The sequence below is a fragment of the Anopheles merus genome, chromosome 2L, assembly GCF_017562075.2.
Source record: "Anopheles merus strain MAF chromosome 2L, AmerM5.1, whole genome shotgun sequence".
NCBI lineage: Eukaryota > Metazoa > Arthropoda > Insecta > Diptera > Culicidae > Anopheles > Anopheles merus.
Genome location: NC_054083.1, coordinates 33683868 through 33705129, shown reverse-complemented (window position 1 = coordinate 33705129; position 21262 = coordinate 33683868). Strand labels below are relative to the sequence as shown.

General features: G+C 45.6%; 2 protein-coding genes across 3 annotated transcripts in view; both read right to left on the bottom strand.

Annotated features, from left to right (window-relative positions):
• Positions 1 to 2846: 2846 nt before the first annotated feature.
• LOC121594484 (chymotrypsin-elastase inhibitor ixodidin-like) lies at positions 2847 to 3623 on the bottom strand. The gene is made up of 2 exons (XM_041917769.1): positions 3275 to 3623; positions 2847 to 3197 (listed from the first exon to the last, which is right to left on the bottom strand). The coding sequence occupies exons 1-2, from the start codon at positions 3342 to 3344 to the stop codon at positions 3079 to 3081; spliced, it is 189 nt and encodes a 62-aa protein (XP_041773703.1). The 5' UTR covers positions 3345 to 3623; the 3' UTR covers positions 2847 to 3078.
• Positions 3624 to 4179: 556 nt separating this feature from the next.
• LOC121593877 overlaps positions 4180 to 21262 on the bottom strand; it is a 102225-nt gene continuing 85142 nt past the window's right edge. For both annotated transcript variants that reach the window (XM_041916625.1, XM_041916626.1), the window contains exons 21-30: positions 21018 to 21212; positions 20824 to 20932; positions 20426 to 20743; positions 20069 to 20226; positions 19779 to 19966; positions 18635 to 18809; positions 18361 to 18547; positions 18124 to 18274; positions 17937 to 18040; positions 4180 to 9481 (exon numbers count right to left, since the gene is read on the bottom strand). In XM_041916625.1, the coding sequence (XP_041772559.1) occupies positions 9402 to 9481; positions 17937 to 18040; positions 18124 to 18274; positions 18361 to 18547; positions 18635 to 18809; positions 19779 to 19966; positions 20069 to 20226; positions 20426 to 20743; positions 20824 to 20932; positions 21018 to 21212 (1665 nt within the window). In that variant the 3' untranslated portion in view covers positions 4180 to 9401. The remainder of the gene's footprint in view (positions 9482 to 17936; positions 18041 to 18123; positions 18275 to 18360; positions 18548 to 18634; positions 18810 to 19778; positions 19967 to 20068; positions 20227 to 20425; positions 20744 to 20823; positions 20933 to 21017; positions 21213 to 21262) is intronic.

The following is a 21262-nucleotide window of genomic DNA, read 5'->3' as shown; positions in this document are numbered from 1 at the left end:
GAACTTGTCAGGGACACTGACATTTCGATCAGCACGTGTGCTTGTTAGAGTTCAGTACGGATTGAAGCTTGCAGAAGCATCCTCTAAAATCACTGAATTCTTGGTTTTTTTATGATTCTGTTGCTGTAATCATGACTATGTGCAGTACCAGCAGTGGTGAGGTATTCAAGATACTATCCGATAATGCACGGTCAATTACAAGGCGCCGGTCCAGGGTCTGGTCACATTTTTTCAACTTTCTGTAACAAAGTTAAAAAAAATCAGTTCTAGCGGCGATTATCGATCACAGAACTGAACCGAAATTAAACATGTAAATAGACATTCCTGTTTGTACGATGATCGTTGTGTGTTTGTCTGTTAAACAGTTGTGCATATCTGGTAGTAAAATGTATGAGCCTTTCCATCGGAACTATAATTCTCCATGATTGATGATGAAAACTCATGATTTGTATATTTTCATTCATGCTTTTTCTTATTTATTGCACTACTCCAAAAACATTCAGAGTGCAGCGCAGATTAAGGCGCATAAAGACACTCGTCTTCGGTAATGCATGGTCCATAAAAGTTTTGTTTACGAACGTATCCTTCGTCACATTCGCATCCTGCCTGGCACGGCAATGTACAGGGCGACGGTCGAGGTGGTGAAAAGCAGTAAGGCTGACACAGTGCAGCACAGTCTGACCATCTTCCATGGGGTCCACAATCCGTAGCTGTTTACAAGGGTTACAAAACGGTTACAAGGGTGAAGAGTGGTGGTGAGTGTGGAAACATCAACGGGAATATGTGCTAAAAACGTACCTTCCGTATTGTTGGCAGCATCTACGACCACCAGTAGACCGAGGAGTAATGTTACTAGCACACTACACTTCATCGAGAGCTTGTTAATCATACTGAACAAATAGTACACAGTAAGGTGGATGGATTAAAATGCGAGAGATTTATATACCGTTCAATCGTTGATAGGGTGGATTACGATGGAAACTGCGTGTAATCAATCGGATGGACAATTTAATACACAAGCAAATATTTAACAATAAATCCAATGTAATCAACAATCGCAGCATTTCGAATGGTAATCGTACGTAAGTGGTGATCATTTGTGTATGTTCCCATATTAACTTTCTTTTCAACTTCTTCGGACAAACACATACATCTTGTGTGAAACTCATTTAAAATTCGGAAAAAATAAACATGTCGAGGATGATTTAATCTTCATTTCATTTACAGCAATTGTAATAAAATAGAAACATGTAATGCATTATCAGCGAAATAAATTTTGTTCTTTTCTTAGTGTATCATCATCGCTGGTAAGTAAAAAGCGAATTAATGAATGAAGAACATTATTGAAAATTAAACTCAACGAGACTGCAAAAAGTTTTCGTTTTTTTTTGTAACAATTTATTTCCGTTTTTGGTTCTTGTGTTTTATAATAAGGCAATCAAGCGAGGAGATTTCCGATTTTGGATTTGAAGGTAAATATAGACAGTGTTCAGGTGGAATGCATTTTTCATCATCTTTATATTCACGATCGTATTCTTCTCTGCAGGTGCAATTAATACGGAAATCTACAAAGTACAAAGTGAGAACATTGGCTCGAAGCAATAAGGTTGACATGAATAGGCACAATCGCCCCAGCGTTTATTGGGATACCATCACTCGTGCCCCATTAAAACAGGTTAACCGGGCTAGCCAGTGATTATTAGAATTAAAATAAGAGAAAACAGTCATGATCAATTCCCAGTTTTAAATAGCGTCCATTTAACACGGACATTTATAGCAACGTGTGAGTGTGAGCAACGAGAATAAACATAACAAAACTGGAAATAGTTTAACCTAGGTTTTGCTTATCGCTGGTTTATAATATAGTTGCATTGGGCCCGCAAAAGACGGATGTGGTCGTTTGCAGAATCTGACTTTCTGGATGGGTAATATCTAATGAAATCAGGAAGCTTTTACAGACCACAGTGATGGCGTAAATAGTAGTTACACCACAAGAGAAGATGAGTTCAATGCTTCATCTTTGTTGAGAGTTTATGTCATCTTTACTAAATAGCATTACTGAATACTACCGTACAGGAGCATCAATTATAATTGGAGGTTGATCGTAAATCAATGTCTGCACTGTCGTCTGCACTTTAAGTTAAACGACGGGAGGATCGTCCCTGCAGCTAAATGCACACAACTCAGTACGAACGCAGTCCCCACCATCCTTATTCAAACGAACATATCCTTCATTACAGAAACAACCAGCCTTGCAAGCGGAATTACACGCTTGATCGTCTAGTTCAAAACAGTACCGCGGACATCTGGGTCCGCATTCCTGCCACACCTCATTGGTACCGCACTTTTGATCTGTTAAATAGGGAACATAGCGCAGCAGCGAAGTCAAAAGAAAAGCTTGTGTTAATTACCTTCTTAGACACACTTACCGGCATCGTCCGCCATCACTGCTACCGCCAAAAAGGTAAGTAGTAAAAGGGCTGAGATAGATTTCATTTGGATTTGATAGTGTAAAGCAAGTCACAACTCAATAGCTAGAAACGTAACACATTTTGTGATTTTTATACGTATCAGAAGCTGATAAGCGGTGATTTAAGTGGAACTGGATATAAATAAGCCATATTTTTTACACACAAGGAGCCATGAATCGTTGTGTAATATTTAGTTTAGATTACTGCCAATGCGATCAACGTCGATTGGATTTGTGAATTATAAATTTGAAATTAAAAAAAATAAAAGCAATTACCATACATAGAATGTACTCTTGAGCATAATCAATAGAAATGCTCAATACCGTATTGAATTATGAATTTCACCACCCTGGCATGAACTAGTGGACTGGTTGGTGAAACATTAATGATATAAGCTGTATTTTATTGTTTTTCAATGATTTGTGATCATTCACGATTGGTGTATTCACCTTTGGCTGCCTTGCAAAAGCTTTCAAGAGACATCATTTAAGTACATTCATTGGCTTAAACCATTTTAGCTGGGAAAACTGCTTCTTACAGTTAACCTAGACTCACAGGTGTCAGGGCGAACGCATTTACCGCCATCCAAATATTCCCGAACGTATCCTTAACGGAAACAACCAATATTGCACTTCTTATCACAACGTTCGGCCGGCGGCTCGAAACATATATCCTGACAAGAGCTTGCGCAATCGTCCCACACCTCATTTTCCCCGCACTGCGTATCTGTTAAACAGCGGATATGCCGTAGCAATGATTAGCCTGCACATTCAAATGAGTTTTATGAGTTTTAATAAACTTACCGGGATCGTCGTCACCCATCACTGCTACCGCCAGCAGGGTGAGTAGTAAAAGGGCTGGTACAGATTTCATTTGGATTTGAATACTAAAAGAAAGCTAAACAAAATAGCTACGATCGCAAGCACACAATGCGTCTTTTATATACGCCAGTCACTGAAATGGCATGACTAACGGTACATTCGGTGTGTTAGTCAGAGAGTAGGCAAGGCACAAAAGCTGTGGAAATAGGTTGTACCATTTTCTCACACATAGTGCCAAACGAACGAATATGTTATTAATTGTAGATTGCCTTGTAATTATAAGAGTGCTGGTTTAGCGTCTAAGCTCGAGGTCACTCTAAGCTTTAGGTTTGCTCGAGGTTCAGCGAGTGCATTCCGAGATGCTCGAGTGAGACTTTACTGTATATATAAGCTGTTGTTTAAAAACAAAAGTCGTTATGTTTTAAAATTGCGACCCTACTTACAAGGGATTGTTATTGTAAACAGAAAAGCTACCATAGCAACAACAAACCAAAGCCAATGCGCATAGTTTGCGCTTGTTGCTCGCTCGTATGGTCTTACTCGCTGCAACGGCCGACAGGCGCGTGACACTGTTGAAGTCTGGCGCACGGTAGTTTCATACAAAGCAATGTGTGGGAACCTCACGTACAAAATGATAGTCGTCAATTATTAGATTGTCGTCGGCTGAGTACGACCTCATAATTGTAACGTGTTGCTCGTAGAGTCGAACAAGAAAACAAACTCCATAACGACCTGCTTACCGGTGACTCAACGAGGTTGAACTTACATAGTAACGCATGGTAACGCTTGCATAGAAGAAAAACCGAAAGAGAACCAACACTACTTGCACTTACCTTTTTAACCGAGTTATTTTCTTTCCAAAACAAATAACACACCAACATCACACGTATTCTTAACGACTTCAGAACATTGGTTTTTGTTGTTGTTGGTTTTTGTTTTGAGTGTGTGTGAGGGAGTGTATGTTTTCCATAATGCTGCATGTTTGGTTTGCATCCTTGTTTGTTTGCTTGTTTGTTTGTCTGTTTTGCTTACTTCTTTGTTATCTATTTCGTTTAACCCATTTTGCATTGGCAGCTTTTGCCATTTTCATTCATGGGTGTAGTTATTGTGTAAGTGTGTGTGTGTATCATTATTTCTGTTTGTATTTGTGTATCAATTTGTGATGTTCTAACGTGTAACTGTGTGGTTGTGTACGTTTGTGTATGTGTGTGTGTGTGTGTTTACATTATCTTTATTGAATACTTAGACATTTCCAAAGGAGTACAAAATCCAACTCAAGAAAGTCAGGAAACTCGTTCACGTGAGCGCAACCATTGATGGTGCTTTTACAATGCTACGTTTCCTACCTTTATGCTTTTTCTCGCTCTTACGTTCTCTCCCTCTTTCGCTCTTTCTTCGCCGTTTTACCGTTTTAGCTTTTCACTGTATTGTGGGATTTACCTTCTCATTGCTAGCTTTCGACACTTGTGTTTTATCTCTTTTCCTTTCATTTTGAGTTTTTCCTACACCTCTGGCTTCCGCTTGTTTCAGCTCTGACTACTCTAGACTTTATTCTCTGCTTTCTTGCTTTTTTTTTCTCGCATACCATTTCCTCGTTTGCATCTTTGCATTTCTCGCATTGCGTTTCGAGGATTGTGTTTGCTAGGGTGCCGGTAGTCCGGCGCTTAAAGTTAGTTTTGCGGGTAAAATGAGTATTTAGTTAGTTGTGTGTTTTTGTTTGTTTGGGTGCGTGTGAGTGTGAATGTATTCTTTTTGTTTTTTGTTTTGCTTTCCCTCTAGTATATCAACGCTTATGTCGTCAACAAAAGTACGGACAGAAAAATGGGAAGTATACAAAGAACGTTTTGCGGATTTTCACTCACTTGTTTTGGTATTCGCATTTCTCTCAATCTCAGCTGTTCGATTCTGCCTTTGTAAGAAATTCGTTTTGCATGTGAAGGTGTATGTGTATTGTTTGGTGTGTGTGTGTGTTGATTTCTACTTTTTTTAGTCTGCACCCATTGGCCCTGTTTAGCAAAAAACGGGGGGTTTGCCATCATGCACGACGGGAGGGGGAATGTACCACCAGCTTCGTACATTCCGTGTATCAATCGCTAGTAAATCTTATTAATAATTGGCACAAGGTTTTAAGTGGTAAGATCTGTGGTTCGTTTGTTTGGAGTGGTTGCCACTGTGTCGTTCTGTTAATTTTGTGTGTGTGTAGTAATGAGTAGGAGATAACCGATACAGACGATAGAAAAGAATAAATTGGCAGCTCGCACTCGTTCCTGCTTTGGAACAGAACGTGGAAGTGCTTATTTACTTTACTCCAGTTCAATGATTTTCTCTGCCCCTGGGTGCTCACTAAGCTGCCGTGAGGCAGTCCATTGATCGCTGTGTGTTTGATCGATCATTCTCTCGTTATAAGGTTCCCAACACAATCAATACAAACTCTATCAAAATGAACACACCTTGAACAACAAACCAAATCGATTACCGATGTGCTGCTTCAACGCTTCGTGCCTTTGCTCTCTCTCTCTCTCTATCTTTCTCGCGCAGATACAGATGATGATCGATACGAAACGTCGTGTGTGAGTGTGTGTAGTATTAAAATCCTAATGCCAAGTAGTGCGGATATCTGGCATACTTTTGCTTGGAATGCACAACAACGAACCGACTGTTTGCTGGGTAGCTTGCATATTTGGGGGCTTTTTTGTTTCCGTCTGCACTGACTGCCTGGTCTGGCTTCTCCTGTTTATTTAACTAATATATTTCTATAAACTGTCAACGTTTTGTGTTGCATTGTTCTAAGTATGTGTAGTTTTGCAAATATCTTAATTGTAGAGTGTGTTTTTGTTTGTGTTTTGTATCTTTTTTTTTTATTTGCATTATTCGATTACTTGTGGTGCAATGAAAAGGAATAAACAATACTTTATTCTTTAAGCAAGAGAGAGACAAAATAAAGCAGTTTTTTTATATTTTAAAACGTTTAATAAACAATAAAGTATAGATTATGAAGCAAAGTAAAGAAAATACGAGAAGAAAAGGAAACGAAATCAAAGAAAAGGTTAAAACAGGTAAGAGTAATTCAGACGATAACAAGTAAAATTGATACATTGAATAATTTTAAATCAAAGTAGCCAAATTGCATTGCGCTATTTATCAGCGTGTTTGTTTCGTTACCGTGTTTGATTCTACACTTTGAGTGTGTGAGCGTGTGTGTTTTTTTCCTCTCCCTCTCTCTCTGCGTGTTCATGTGTGTGTGACGCGCTTTCGTGATTTTGGGCTTGTGTGGTAATCATAATAATCATTAGTATTTAGTAGTTTTAATAGTGTTTTAGTAGTTTTGTATAGATTTTCCTTGCTATATTGTTTTGTATTGTGTTGTTGCTTTTTGCCGTTTTTTGCTCTTTAATTTATTGTGCAATGGTTAATTGAGTGTTTGTTTTTGCTTTGCGCATCGGATCGATCTGCTGGCCGTTTTGAATTTCGTACGAGCTGGCTTCCTAGTTCGCTTGTATTAAGTGTATGTGTTCTGTCTGTCTGTCTGTGTGCGGTGAGTGGATATAATTCTTTGCTATCTGTTAATTTGGCTTACTTTTTTTTTATTTCTTTTTGTTTGTTATAAAATTCAATTCCCTTTTCCATCGTAAATGTAGGTTGTTGTTGTTTTTGTTAATGCATGTATGAGTGTCTGAGTGTGTTGTATGAGTGCACAAGGCTTTTATATCCTTTTTTATGCCCACTCATACGCTACGTCTTCACTGCTCTGCTCCGAGTGTCGCTCACACGATCTCGCATCGTTAGTGACCGTGCCGTGAGCTGCTGTTTGGTTTCAGCTTTCTCTTGTTTCATATTTTTTTCATTTCTATTTTTAAGGTATAGTACGATCAGTTCGTTAGTGTAAGTGTCTCTGACCGATCGACCGATGCAGATCGGCAGATAAAACCGAGCAGCTGTACTGAAACGACGGGGGGGCAGGAGGGCTGACGGTCCATCCGAACTGATGGAGGTAGGATCCCGCTGCTCGTTTGCGATTCCGATCCAGGAAAACGGAAAATGTAAACACACACACGCTAGGGTAAAACACATCTCGCTACTGGGTTTTGTCTCACGCACACGAAACGGAGCAGTTAGTATAAGTGTTTGCTTTTAAGATTGATTGATTTGCTTTACTTCCTACTAGTGGGGAGGGAACAGGGGGATGATGATGAGTTTGCAATTTTCTGCAGAAGGAAGAAAGAGTGTGCAAATAGTGGGAGGGGGTGTCCTTCTTTCGCTTAGTTACTACTTTGCCTCCTTTTTCTTGCTCTTCCTTCGTTGCTAGCCACCTTTCCGCCCGTACTAGCCTCTCAATACGCAATGTCAAAGTCGATCTTCTTTCACTCGATTATATAGATTTAATATTTAAATTCTATTGGTTTTATAGGATAAAAATGATCAAAAATGTAAAACAAACTCTCTAAACATCTTTACCCTCCGTCTCTCCGTTCTCTCTTCCGCCTCTTGTAAGATCGCGCCAGGCACAGCACATGCACTATCAACTGCATGTGTCTGCGCCATTATGAGTGTCTGTCTGTCGCACGAAAGGATGTCTTCCCTTTCTAAACCCATTAACCTTTCACCGTGTGTCGCACGTCCGTCCGTAGGTCTAGGTCTAGCTTTCCGAGAAAAGCTCACCGCGATCGATCGCGTTAAAGTATGCTTCTGTACGTCTCTTCCCGTCCGGTGTTAAATGGTTACGTTCGGCTTGTTTCAGCCCGTTTCCTTCCTTCCTTGTCTCCGGTCGTTCCGGTCGTCCGTGCCGTGAGTTAATGAAAACAGTAATACTTTTCTATCGCAATTTGCAAGATAATTCTCATTCACTATGTATCTACGATCAACGTGTTGATCATTATCGTTTCCTTTATCGCTAATACAAACATGCTTTTACGGGTTGTGTTTCTCTTTATTTTTTGTTGGTTGGTTTCGTTTAAACTTTACTCCCGTTTCTACTGCTGCTGAACCTACTCGCTCTCACTATATATCGGTTTGCTTACGTGTGATCAACCAACAAATGGCTGCCGACATTGTGTCACGCTTTCATTCATTACTCCCTCCTGGGAGCTTTCCTTGGAGCTTTCCTGTTCGGTTTCAAGGGAAGTATTGCCTCCTACACCTGTAGCCATGTGGGTAGTAGTCTGCTTAGGGTCAGGATGTCAGCCTGCGTAAGTCGACCCTGTGACATTTACGATACAATCACACGAGCTGATGTGTGTGTGTGTCTTTATCTGTCTAATATGGCAGGGTATAAATGATTTCGATTACGATGAGAACGGTCATATCTATAAGAGATACCGTGCACTGGAGAGGGAGGAAAAATGAGCATCTCGGGACGACACCAGGGGCTTCTCGTCGGTGCAGCTTCAGCCAGATACTTCCGAATCGGGAACACAAAGACAAGCTGCTTGCCTCGTTGTTTGCTGCCCATTTCAGGGTACGGGTCTACCTGTAATGCCCATAACCATCCAACCCTAATGGTCTACGAGTTACTGCATCCTGCCCTTTGCAACACACGGGTGCATTTGTACGTGAGTGTGTTCTTGAACGTGAAAATTGGCTACGTGCACACAACGCGCTAGACACATGGTAATACCTTCTGCGCTCTGATGGTTTCATCCGCTACGCCCTAGCCCCTTTCACAGCTATTGCGCTATTTTCTCGAATCAACTGCTCGAATAATGTTCGCTCTAACCGGCCCGTGTACCGATTACATTACAATTATTTGCCTTCATATTGTGGGACACCTATATTTACTTCCTCTTTATCGCTCCCACTACAATTCCCGCACGGACTCATGAGCTGCTTCGTTGCTGTGTGCCGCTACGGAAACATGAGTATCAGTGTTCGTCTCGCCGTCTTTTAGCCCAACCCAACTACCAACCGCCCCAAAAGCCTTGTGAACGGGATGTGATTCCAATGAATTTCGGGTCACGGGAGGTATCGGTAATTTAGGGGGATTTTGGTTTGGTTTTTGCGTTTGCGTGTGTGTGAGAGTGTGGCGTGTGTATGTACTTTTTTGTAACTTCCTCCCTTTTGCTCTTTGCTTTGCTTCAAAAAGATCGAGGATGAGTGTAACGAGAAAACGAGCTTATTTACTTTCATCTTTACGTGATGTCGACGGGGCGTCACTTAAACTAATCATGTCTCTAGGCTTCCACACCGGGGATCCTACAATTAAAAAAGAAAAACAAATGGCCAGATTTAATGACATTGTTCGAATGGTTGGTGTTTTATAAGTAAGAGGGGTTGGTTTTGGTTTGGATTTTGGTTTGTAGTATTGGTTGTATTTTTTTTTTGTTCTTTTTTGGAAATGGTTTGATTGTTTAAGTATCATTATCAATTTGGTGTAGCTTTCGCTTCGTTTTTTTTCTGTGTGTATTTTTTGGTGTTTGTGTGTTGGTATAATTTAGTATATAGATTTTTTTATGTTGTTGGTTAATTTAAATGCATCCAATTTTTGCTAACTTAACTTAAGACCTAAAAGGGGGGGAAACATTAGGAACAGGATGAATGTTAAGAAGGAGGATTCATGAGAGGCCGTTAAAACTGTTGGAAAGCAAAGGGAAGAGAATGGTGCATAAGAACAGAACACGGTCGAGAAGAGAGGAATAAATGAGATGTAAATTTTGGGTATAATTAAAAAATATAGTAAACGTGGCTAGTAGAACACGCAAATCGAAACCAAACGTACAACAAACAAACAGTGAAAGCATACTTGTAACCGTGGAAAGTATCTGTTCGCGTACGCAGCTAGCGCAAATAAACAGCAAGGAAAGGACATGATAGTGACGTGGTCTACAATCTACAGGATCGAGGATCTAAGAGCCTAAGCCAAGTGGGAAGTAACCATTGCTCACCTTCAGCTCGTATGCTTGGTTTGGCTTGGCTGGTGGCTTGCTAAGCGCAGTGGGTGAGTATTTGTACACACGCACACGCATGATGAATGGGGGAAGTTTTGAGTTTGGTGATCTATACTGCTATACAGGTTTAATGTGAAATAATCGCAAAAGAAGTACTGTTTTTACTGCATCAAATCTTTATCAAACGTACTGTTGTACTGCTAACGCTAACGATTCTCTACACGAGAGGGTGGGACGGGACTACTAGTTTGTTGTTAGTGTTTTTAGCTAACAATACTAATATACATATAAGATACGCTAAAGGTTTGGGCTAACTATGTTGTTGGCTTATTTTTCTTGTTTATTTTAGTGAACTTTAAGGCAAGTACAGTCGCGCGACTCATCAGTCTCTATGCCGTTGGTATAATAGGAACGTACAGAACGTACACAACTAGTCTTAAAAGCTTGAGGTAACAACGTACACACAGATACATAAACGGTAAGTAGGACAAGAAGTTCATCAATAAAACAATAATATGCCACAACCAGAAAAATGAAAATAAAGAAAAATAACAAAAATCATAAACTAATTGCACTAGACTAGCAACCGAAATGAGTTTCTGGAGGAAATAACAGGAAAGCTTTCCGATCGTTCGAATATACATTCAGGATGCAGGGGCAGGACAGTCAATTCGATTGGAGCGGGACCGGGCAGGGAAGCTAAAGTAGGTGTGTTAACCATCGGGACACTTTCGTGCAAGTGCCCGCCGTACTTTTCTGTGGTAGCAGGACAATTTTACTTCGCAATTCTACTCCTATAACATTGCTACATTTCTCGTTTACTTTGCTTGAGAGCGCGTGCAATTAGTCGCGCGTAAAGTTCAGTTTATTTATACCCTTTAGCCCCTTGACGAATATGCATCGTTGGTGGTTAGTGGAAGGTTTTGAACAACATTACCACCAGGGCTGGGGAGGGGTTACGCATTCGCGCTACTACGCACTACTACGGCCTACGGTGGGGGGAGGGCTGGGTGTCGGTGTTGCTACGTGTCGGCCAATAACAGTCGTTCGGTTTCAGAGGCAGCACGCATGTAAGGCTGTTGGGCATTAGGTTTCGGCATCATTGTTGTACACCTGCGATTACTCCCGCCTTTATCTATTTCCTCTGCTTTTTGTAATGGTTCTACAAGGGTTGGGGCGTCCGTGGGGACACGCTACAGTGCATGCATAGTCACAAGTAGCTACAGTAGCAATTACAGTGGTTTTGTCTAAGGGCTTGTGTCGTTCGCGTACAGTTCAGTCCCATGTCATGTCGCTAGCGTCGTGTACAGTGTGTTGTGTGGCGTTTCTGTGTTGTTCTAAATCGAGTTAGTGTTAAAATGGCGTCACCTCGTACATGCTTACACTACCGTTAAAAGACTCTCATCCGTATCTCTTCTCCTGCTGCTGCTGCCGAGGGAAAGGAGAAATTCGCTAAACAACGCATTCGCCGTGACTTAGTGAATAGTTGCAGTGTGCAGTTATAGTTGACCAAAAAGGCGCCGAAAACAGTGTAACAGCATAATATGAAAAATCTCTCGTTGTCCTAACTAAATCCCGCTTTCCGCTCAACCTAGTGAGCTGCTCTAGTGTCTCCCGCTGTGGCGGCGTCCATTCATGCCATCAACACATCGAAATCGTAACAAATGCTAAAGGGTAATAGTTCCATTCGATTAAAACTCTAGCTAGCTTTCCCCTCCTACCGGCTCTATCTAGTCCGCGTCTCCTCCCCTAAACCGTGCAAGCGATAAAAAGATGCATTGTAGAAAAATAGAATTCCTCGTGAGATTAGTTAAATTGTTTTAAAGAGTTCTTTGCTGCTGCTTTTTTTTCGATTTTTGTTTTGTTTTTCATAATCCATTAAAGAGTGCAATGTACAGTGGTAGCATTTGAGTTGAAAGTTACAAGATCAGTGCTGAAACGGGTTGCTTTACTTTTTGGTTTTTGGTTTTGATTTTTGGAGTAAAATGTCCACAATTGCCGTTCCTTGTGGCGGGACGATAGCGGTTGTGCATAAGGAAGCTGATCGAAGAATCGATTTTCTTACTGTTCTTTTCCATGTTCAAAATCGTGTAAGTAAAACGCATTGAACGAACGAACCGGAATGTGTCTCTATCTATAAATTACGCTACAAATTCTTAATGCTTGTAAAAAGGTTTAATGTTTTTTTTTGTTCTTGTTGTTATAAAACGTTGATTCGCTGCTCTTACCTATGTATACTATCATTTAAACGTTACCGATCGATCCTTACCACTGTGTTCTGTGACTCTTACGCCTTAAATAGAGATAGAATTAGACGCTAAAAACAAAACATCGAACGCAGCGGAATGGATGGAAGAGATGTACTTAATACGCTTTGGCACGAACCGAAAACACAAACATTATTGTAATAATAAAAATACATGTTACGTGTCAAGCGCAGTGCGTTACCACAACCGAAGGTAACAGCCGTAACGCTTTGTCGAGATTACGCTTCTGTGGCACTTGAACAGTCGAACAACACCGAGCAACGCAAAAGCACACTAAGACGATACAGTCGTGCATTCTCAACCCACCCGATTGTCGATAAAGTGTTACATTTGGCAAATCCTTTGCTACAACCATTCCGATTCCCTACCGTGCGGTTCGCGCGTTCGTTACGTCAACCCGACTCGCTGTAAACGCTGTTAGGTTGGCGCTCGCTTTTTTACTTTTTACTAACGTTCTGCTAACGAAAACTGTCGCGCCACATCTGGTGAGGAGTGGAAAAATTCGTCTAAACTAAGTCGTACCTTTTCGCTAGTGTTAAAATCGTGTTACGCTTCTTTCTTTCTTTTTTTTTATCATATTAAATACCGGTAATCAATCCGAAATCGGAAAGGTCTTACAATATAATTGGCACAAAATCACAACATTTTTCCCGCTCCCCATTGCTGGTTAGTATAATGTGTATGTGTATGCACACTGCACACCGTCAGAGTAGCGTTGGTAGCGGTTTGTTGCTTTGGTTTCTGTCCGCTACAGCCTGTTTCATCGATCGAGCTCGATCAACTCGGTCCCGCAAGGGGGGAAACTTAGGAACCCCGTGGGCCGTGTGCCTTGTGTGTGTTTGTGTGTGTGTGTGTGTGTGTGTGTGTGTGTGTGTGTGTGTAACTGAAAAGTGGTAGTAGGTAGTAGCTGAATTGTCATCTCAGCTCGCTTCAGCAAAACGAGAGGTAACTTGCGTGTGCAATTCAATTCCCTTTCGGTTACTTGAACGGTTCGTCGTTGAAAACGGGGCAGGGCTGTATTTGCTCTATTTGCTTCTGGTGCAACACAACTGCACTTACTATTATTATTGTTGTAGGTTTTTTCTTGTAGTTGGTAGTTCTATCTGCTCGAAGGGCTACGAGTTTCGCTTCGCTACATCGTTAACATGCTAGTTGGAGGGGGGGGGCTATAGTTGCGTCGCGTACGCGGCGACTTTGACTATCTGTTGTTTGTTGTATAAACTCACCTGTATTACAATTGTTACTTTGGTATATATGGTATGTATATATGTATATATTAGTACGAATATTGTTTTTGGTTTTGCTAACAGTTTGGCTCTAACAGACACGCGGTACGGGGTACGGGTACCATACCACTATTGCTCTAATCCATCTCAGTAGAAAGTTAGGGAACTGTCCCGCTACGGTAAGGATGTTTGGTGTATAATTGCTTTATATGTGTATATACGAGTATATATGAGTGCTGTGTATGTAGCTGTGTAGTACTGGATTATTAGTATATTCGGTTGCTGTTTTGCTTTTCTTGTTTGATTAACACGGGCTACGCCATTGTATTTATTTTGGCTGTCGTTTGGCTGTTTTTGTTGTTGCGATTATATAGTGTAATATATGTATAGAGATATTGTTTGAATATTTCTATTGTACGGGGTATACGTATAGCTGTTTGATTTGTAACCTGCAGCAATGCTACTACCTTCACCTATGCGTCATTGTATGTGTTTGTTTGTTTGGTACGGTATGCATGGGAACACATTAGGAACGCCCTACTGGATCATCTCGAACCGAACAGTTAAGTGTGGTGAGGGTCGTCCCGGGAGTTTGTGGACAAGGTACAAGAAAGGGAGAGCAAGGGCAGGGAAATGAATGGGGGACCACACCGCGAGGCGAGCAGAAGCCAAGAGCCAATCCACGTTGACACGTCGGTCGATTGGGGCGACTGCGGTTTGCGTTGCAGTTTCGTAATTGAATTCCTGAGCCAGTTACCAGGGGGGTGGGAATGGGGGCGGGTTGCAAAGTTTCGTTTCCGTGGTCATTCAATTTTCTCACGTCACCACCATCCACACTTAGGAGGCAAGCAGCTCTGGCTGAAGGGCAAACTGTGCGGTTTGGTCGGTAATTTAATTTCGCAACCATATTACCCACTCCGAAGGAGAGGAAGATGAGGTCCTGCATAGCGCAGGACGGAGCTAGGGCGTGTACCGTGAATCGTTCGCTGTTGTGCCCGTTGTGCCTGAGACGTTAGTTTAGTGCGAAGGATGGAGGTAGGAAGGAGGCAAAACCAGATTGTCCACCGTCACGCTAGTACGCGCGGCGCTGGTTTACTTGTTGCAAATTTGAATATTTAACCCAATCGAGGGGGAGATCTAGCTTCGCAACCCCAACCGTGACTAGTACACACAACCCTTGGAAAGGGTCAAACCTCTGTCCAGATTGAAACTGCACGGCGCTGGAACGTTAGTGTCGAAATTAGTGTCACTTTTGAAACAAATTTGAATGACTCAATGCTTCCGCTCCGGTCCTCGGATCCGGATGTGTCCCCAAACAAAACAAACCGTATCGTGAACCGAACCCAAACACTGAAGCGTGATAGGCGCGTTGAAATGACACCGATTCCAGTGCAGATCCAGCAGGTCTTTTGCGATGTTGGTGGTGGTGAGGTGGGGGATGATTTGATTTCGTTGCGACAGCGGTTTGGGGTGAAATGCTGCTTGGATTATAAGTTGTTTACACACCAAGCTGTCTAGGTGTCGTGTTGATGACACCGTACGGACGTTAGCACCCTGTCCAACGCCTGTCTTCCTTTGTCCGCACGGTTGTAGGATGAGTATATTATATTGGGCTTACTGCGCGTACACTAACTATTTCCATCTGTTGTTGTTTGATTTGACGCTAGGTGGCGCGCCGAAGCGCTGCTGCACTGTTCTCTCTCTCTCTTTCGTACTTATTCGTGCGGTTTGATTTACTATTTTTGATTAAGTTTAGTTTTGATTTTACTGCTACAAAGCCATCTGACGGAGGAAAGGGGTACGATTATGCTTGGATGTGTGGTGAAAAACCAGCTGTTGCTGTGCATTGTAGTATTCCGGGTCTATATTTCCTTTGGTTGTATCTGGTAATTTGGGAAGAGCCATCATACTCTCTTGCAGACTCATGCTCTTCGTGCAGAGTGTTTGTTTGAAAGCAAAAACGAATGTAAAATAAAACGAATGCAAGCTTAAACGTGTATCTCGTCGTGATCGAACGACGGTGACTTGTCGAAGCTGGCCTGATGGTACAGCCGGGCCCGGGACGACTTCTTCCGCGCACGGCTCTGCCGTGCGCGGGCTTTTTGCTATGGAGGCTTCATGTTGTCCTGCATGATGCACTCCATACAAGAAGCGTGCGTCGACTGGGAAGCGTATTGCTGCTGCTGCAGATGGTGCTGGTGTTGCTGCTGGAGCTGCTGCTGGTGCTGCTGCTGGTAGGCGCGCCGATCGTGCTCGATGCGGGCGTAGTGCAGGTTCGGATTTTGATCGTAATCCAGAAACGAGGAGCTGTCGATCGACCGGGACGAGGTAAGGCGGTACGTGCGCTGGGGCGATGCACCGCGACTGTGGCTCTTCGGAAGGGGCAGTGGGCCACGGGCTCGCTCGTAGTGCCGCTCGGGCGACGGTACCCGGCTGTAGAAGCGCTGCGGCGACACTGGGCCACGCGAGGAGTGGTGCTCTTTCGGGGGTGAGTAGTGGCGACTACCGCGTCGTTGTGGGGATAGCCCCCGCGGGTAGTTGTTGCGCGTTGGGGACGGTCCACGGCTACTGTAGCTTTGCTGCGGGGATAGACCTCTTCCGTAGCTGTGGGGGGAGGTACTGCCGCGGTAGTACGCACCGACACGCATCGGAGAAGCACCGCGGCTGGCGTGTCCCGAGGAGCGTTGGGGCGAAGGGCCCCGACTGTTGTAGCCGCGCTGCGGGGAGGGACCACGACTGAACGAACTCTGCGGCGAGATGCCTTTGAACGAGGACTGGGGCGAAAGGGATAGACCGCGCGTCAGGGAAGTTTGTGGGGAAAGGCCACGCGCGTAGCAACGGTTCGGGGACACATCGCGACTGTACACGTTGAGAGGGGAGCTGGAGCGGCTGTACGAGCCCTGCTTGCGGTACTCCCCGGTGGACCGCTCGGACGAGATGCTGTACCGCTTTTTGCTGCCCTCGACCGAGGACGCATCGAAGCTGGTGTTCGGGGAGTAGCCGCAGGACGACTCGTACCCTTCGACCGAGCGCATCCGCTCGGTGCTACCGACCGAGGCGCTCCGCTTCGCCCGCCGTACCTTCTCGTCGCGGGTCGCATTCTGGTAGATATGTGGGTAGTCCTTCTCCACGCCCAGATACTCGCTCGACAGCGATAGATAGCACCGATTGCCCGCGGCCGTCTGATACTGCTCGTAGTCGGACGACAGATTGGCGTCCGTTTTGGACGCCGTGCTGTCCGAACTTTCGGACGGTTTGCTCCCGACGGAGGGGCTCACGGAGCGCTTCAGAATGCCGCCCACGACACCGCCCCCGTTCGGTTGCTTCTTCTTCAGAATGCCACCTTCGGGGGGCTTTTTGTTGGAGGTTGTAGCGGTCGCACCAGCACCAGCAGTCGCACCACTCGGGCTCGATGCACGCCGGGCCCGGTCGGGGCTCTTCTCGATGCGCACGTGCCGCTCGATGTCGATGCTGTTCCGCGGCGACTTGATCTTGATGATGCGAATCGGGCTCTTTTCACGCTCGACCGACTTCATGCGCTTCGGTGACTTTGTCTTCTCCGGCTTCGGGCTGAGCGTACCGTCGGGCGACGAGTTGGCCGACGATGCGCTGAGCGTGTGGTAGCGCTGGTCGCCCTGTGAGCCCCCGTCACCCTCGGACGAGCTGAGCCGCTCCTTGCCGGACGCTTTCTCGCCCGCCCGCTCCGAGCAGCTGTCATCGCTCTTGCCCGACCCGGAACTGGACGACATCTCGGGCGGTGGCGCTACGGCGGAGTCACTGGAATCGGTGGACGATTTCAACGCACACTGGGTCGGCTCTTCAGCTTGGGCTTTGGGAGTGGTGGAGGAGTGTGCGACCTGGGGAGGGGACGTTGGATGGGAGGCGGTCGCGGTCGGTTGCGTCTGGTGTGTGGTGGTGTGGGCAGTGTCGTGTGGGGTCGCCGGCGACCGTGCCCGTGTCGGCAGTGGGGAGGCACCGACGGCCGGCGTAACGCTGCCGGGCTGGGACGGCGCCAGGCTGCCGGTGGTCGGCAGCCCGGTCTGTTCGCGTTCGTAGTGCTGCTCCTTCAGATTCTCCATGTACTCTACTATGTCCGTCTGTATCAGACTGTCGAGATTGAGGTTCTTGAGATGCTTATCCATCGCACTGTCCACCTGGTGGTCGGTTTGGGTCGGTTTCGGCCGCTCGGCGGTGGTCGCGCCGGCCGCACCCTTGGTCGGGTCAAACATCTCTACTACACTCTTATCGCTACTGGGAGAAAGTCGCTTACCTAGATCCTTCATCAGCACCGGATGGTAGGTGGCCGGCGGATGGGACGACTGTATCAGGCGCGCCTGGCTGCCGGTGCTGCCCACGGACAGCGTCGAGGTGGTGCTGTGAACGGGAGAAGGTGGAAGAGGCGGACAAAAGTTAGCAAGCGACGAACCTTTCCAAAAAAGGGGGGTTCGTCATCATACCTCAGCGTCAGATGGTTCGGTGTTTTGCCCAGGGAAGATTTCGGCTTCACCGTGCCCTGCTGGGAATCGTCCTCGCCCTCCGATTTGGTACCGGGGTCCGGTTTTTCCTGCTCACGCTCGTTCATGTTCCGTCGGCAGGCGGCCACTTGCTCTAGAAATTCCACATGGAAGAACAAAGGGAGAACAAATCACGTGTTTAAAATGTACGCAAAAAGGTCCGATGGTTCCCTCTCTTACCTCCAACATCGCCCACCGTCTTGCTGCGCATGCGGAACTGTCCACTGTACTGCGGTACCGGCGGGTCGTCCGCCTCCTGGCTGCCCGAGGTCGTGTTATCGTAGTCGATGTTTCCGGACGAGTGGCGCTGATTGATCTTGGATTTCTTCGGCTTACCGAGCGTCTGCGAACCTTGCATGATCTGGGGCTGGGAGGGAAATACAGGAGTTAAAACTTTGCCCCATACTGGTTTTGCTGGTTTTTGCAACCGCCCAAAAAACAGCAAAACACTAACCTGCTGCTTTGGTCGCTCGAGGGTTTGCGAATTGCCGGAAGAAGAGTTGCCGACGCCCGTCATCGAGTTGGTGCTGCCGCCCATACTCTTCAGCGACGGTATCGACATGTTGCGGACGCTTTCCCTTATAATCTGCCGGATCGTCTTGAGGAACGCGTTACGGAACTCGGCGGTGCTGTAACAGGAAGGAGAGATTTGTACAAACACATGCCCCGGATGAGACGCATTACGCTCGGAGGGCAAACACGGCGTAATGTAACAAGCGCTCATGTCGATGGGAAACGAATGTTTTGGGGGGTAAAATGGTGCCGTTCGCTGCTCAAAGTATTTCCGTACACTTGCAGCATCTTCCGGCGTGCAAAAACAACTCCTTCGCCCAACGATGGCGAAGGCAGAAAGATACAAAATCACTCACAGAGAAGAGTGTTCGTTCCAGTGATTTGCTTCCCTGGCGTGTGTCGTGTACTCGCGGACAGAAGCGGATGTTTGCGACCGGTTTGAGATTGAGATTGTTGAGAGCAACTGAGGCGCTGGGAGTTTGTTTTCTTCAATCATCGTTCAATGCGGGAGCTATTACGCTGGCTTCCCTCTGCTAATCCGCAAAAATTGCACAGAGTGGCGCGGTACTCGTCTCTTGGCCGGCAGTGAATTGGATTGGCGCTTTCTTCCATCCCACCCGACAGTTTCTTGTAAAGGAAGCTCGCCACAGCGAAGGAGAAAAACATGCTCCAGTTTTGGATTGGAAAGTTTTCCCTTGGCAGAAAACGGCGCCTGGAGCGTCCGGACGGGCAACGACCCACCACCTTCTTGCGTGTGTAATGCCCTTTCAGGGCAGGCATCGAGCTGCATCGTAATCCGATTTAAATTAATAGATTTCTGTTATTCCGTGCACTTTCTACACGGTGTAGCAGCTTACAGCGCTGCTGCAGCAGCATATGTGCGCTTTGTTTGTCTTCGGTAAATCCCTGCTTTCAACCGAGACGTTGAAATTGTTTTTTTTTTTGCCTTTCTTTCAACCCCGGCACTCTTGTCTCTACTATGTATTTATGTGTGTGTGTGTGTGTGTGTGTGTGTGCTTCAATTGAAACTTTCCATCCATCGAATGAGCAACTTGCCAAATCTAGTTTAGTGGATTAGCGCTTACCTGTTCGACAGTACGTAGACTTTCTCGGAACGGCGCTGCAGCTGGGACCGGAGGTGTATCAGCTCCCAGAGGAAGTGCGAATCCATGTCCTTGGCGGAGGAAGCCCTTACCTGTACCTCGGTGACCGGTATCAGTACCTGGTAGCGGATGATCTCCACCTCGTTCGTGGCGTTCTTGCTCGAGACGCCCTGTTTATTTTTTATGGGTGTAGCAAAAAAAAAAAAACACCAAAGTATGTTAAGTAAACTCCACTCCTTTGCTGTGCTGCCACCACTACCGCTACCGCTTACCATGAGCTTTTTCTTCTGCCGCAAGCGCTCCTTGCACAGGAAGACGACCGCCGACTTGAAGACAAAGCACATCGCGTGCAGCTCCAGCCCCTTCTTGATCTTGCCGAGAAAGTCGCTGATGTTGAGCCACTCGACGCCACCGTAGTAGAGCAGATCGCCTAGGTCGTTTGGTGGGTAAGAGAATGGGCAAGATTGTAGATCTGTTGTAGTTTTTATTGGCAAACTCAAAGAGGGTCAAAACGAGTGGAAAGATGGCGGTGGTGGAATGAAACGAAAGCAGAAACCAAAACAGGACAACCGGGAAGTAGGAGCGCGGGACAGTCAAAAGCCTGAGGGGACGGTTTGTGTCCATACTACCAGGGCTGAGATCGATCGGCTGCTTGCAGGACTTCTGGTGCTGCCGGAACAGATGGTCAAAGATGGCACCGTACTCCTCGTGGATGCGCTGCATCTCGTTGATGTGCTCGGCCACCTTCTCCATGCCCTTCAGTGCCTCGACCAGGTGCAGATGCTCGGCCGCGTTCGGATCGGTCAGGTTGCGCAGCTGCTGCAGCAGCAGCGGGTACTTCAGGATGCGCTGTATCGGTTTGATCAGGAACGACTCGAGGGTGCTGCTGTGCTGCTGCTTGGGATTTCTAGCGGCCAGGAACTCCTGCAGTGCCTGATTGCCTTCATCTGAAGGTTGAAGGTGACAGAAAGCGGAGCGTTAGAATGTGCTTGAGACACGAAGATATGGTCCGTAAGCAGAGTCTTACTCGGATGCAGCACTTTCTGGGCCTTGCTGTGGCTGGCACAGAAGGACGAGTACAGCTTGAAGTGGTTGACGTAGTACAAAAATGCGGATCCAATGGCAAACAGTACGTTCTGAGGTGTAAATGTTAAGTTTAGAAAACAGAAATGTTTATAAAAAGCACACCGGAACAAATCATCGGCACTGCAATGTCCCTACCTTAAACTGGCTCGGATGCTCCAGCTGATGGAAATCGGGCTCGAGATCCAGCGCTTCCTCGAGGTTGTTCAGGAACTGGCGCTGGAATGTGACGATCTCTTGAATGTTGCCGAACAGTGCCGTAATCTCGGCATTAGACAGGAATGTTTCACGCTTCAGCGGCTCCAGATAGTACTCGAGCAGATTGTTCAGATGCTGCATCCGTGGGAATCAGTTTGAAATGGTTCAAGTTCACCGTACAATCA

Bases quoted from the DNA above. Each gene is read 5' to 3' on its own strand.
- LOC121594484 (XM_041917769.1), bottom strand. From the start codon at position 3,344: ATGAAATCTGTACCAGCCCTTTTACTACTCACCCTGCTGGCGGTAGCA. The intron at 3,198-3,274 runs GTAAGTTTATTA...GCTGTTTAACAG, and splicing joins GATGGGTGACGACGATCCCG to ATACGCAGTGCGGGGAAAAT.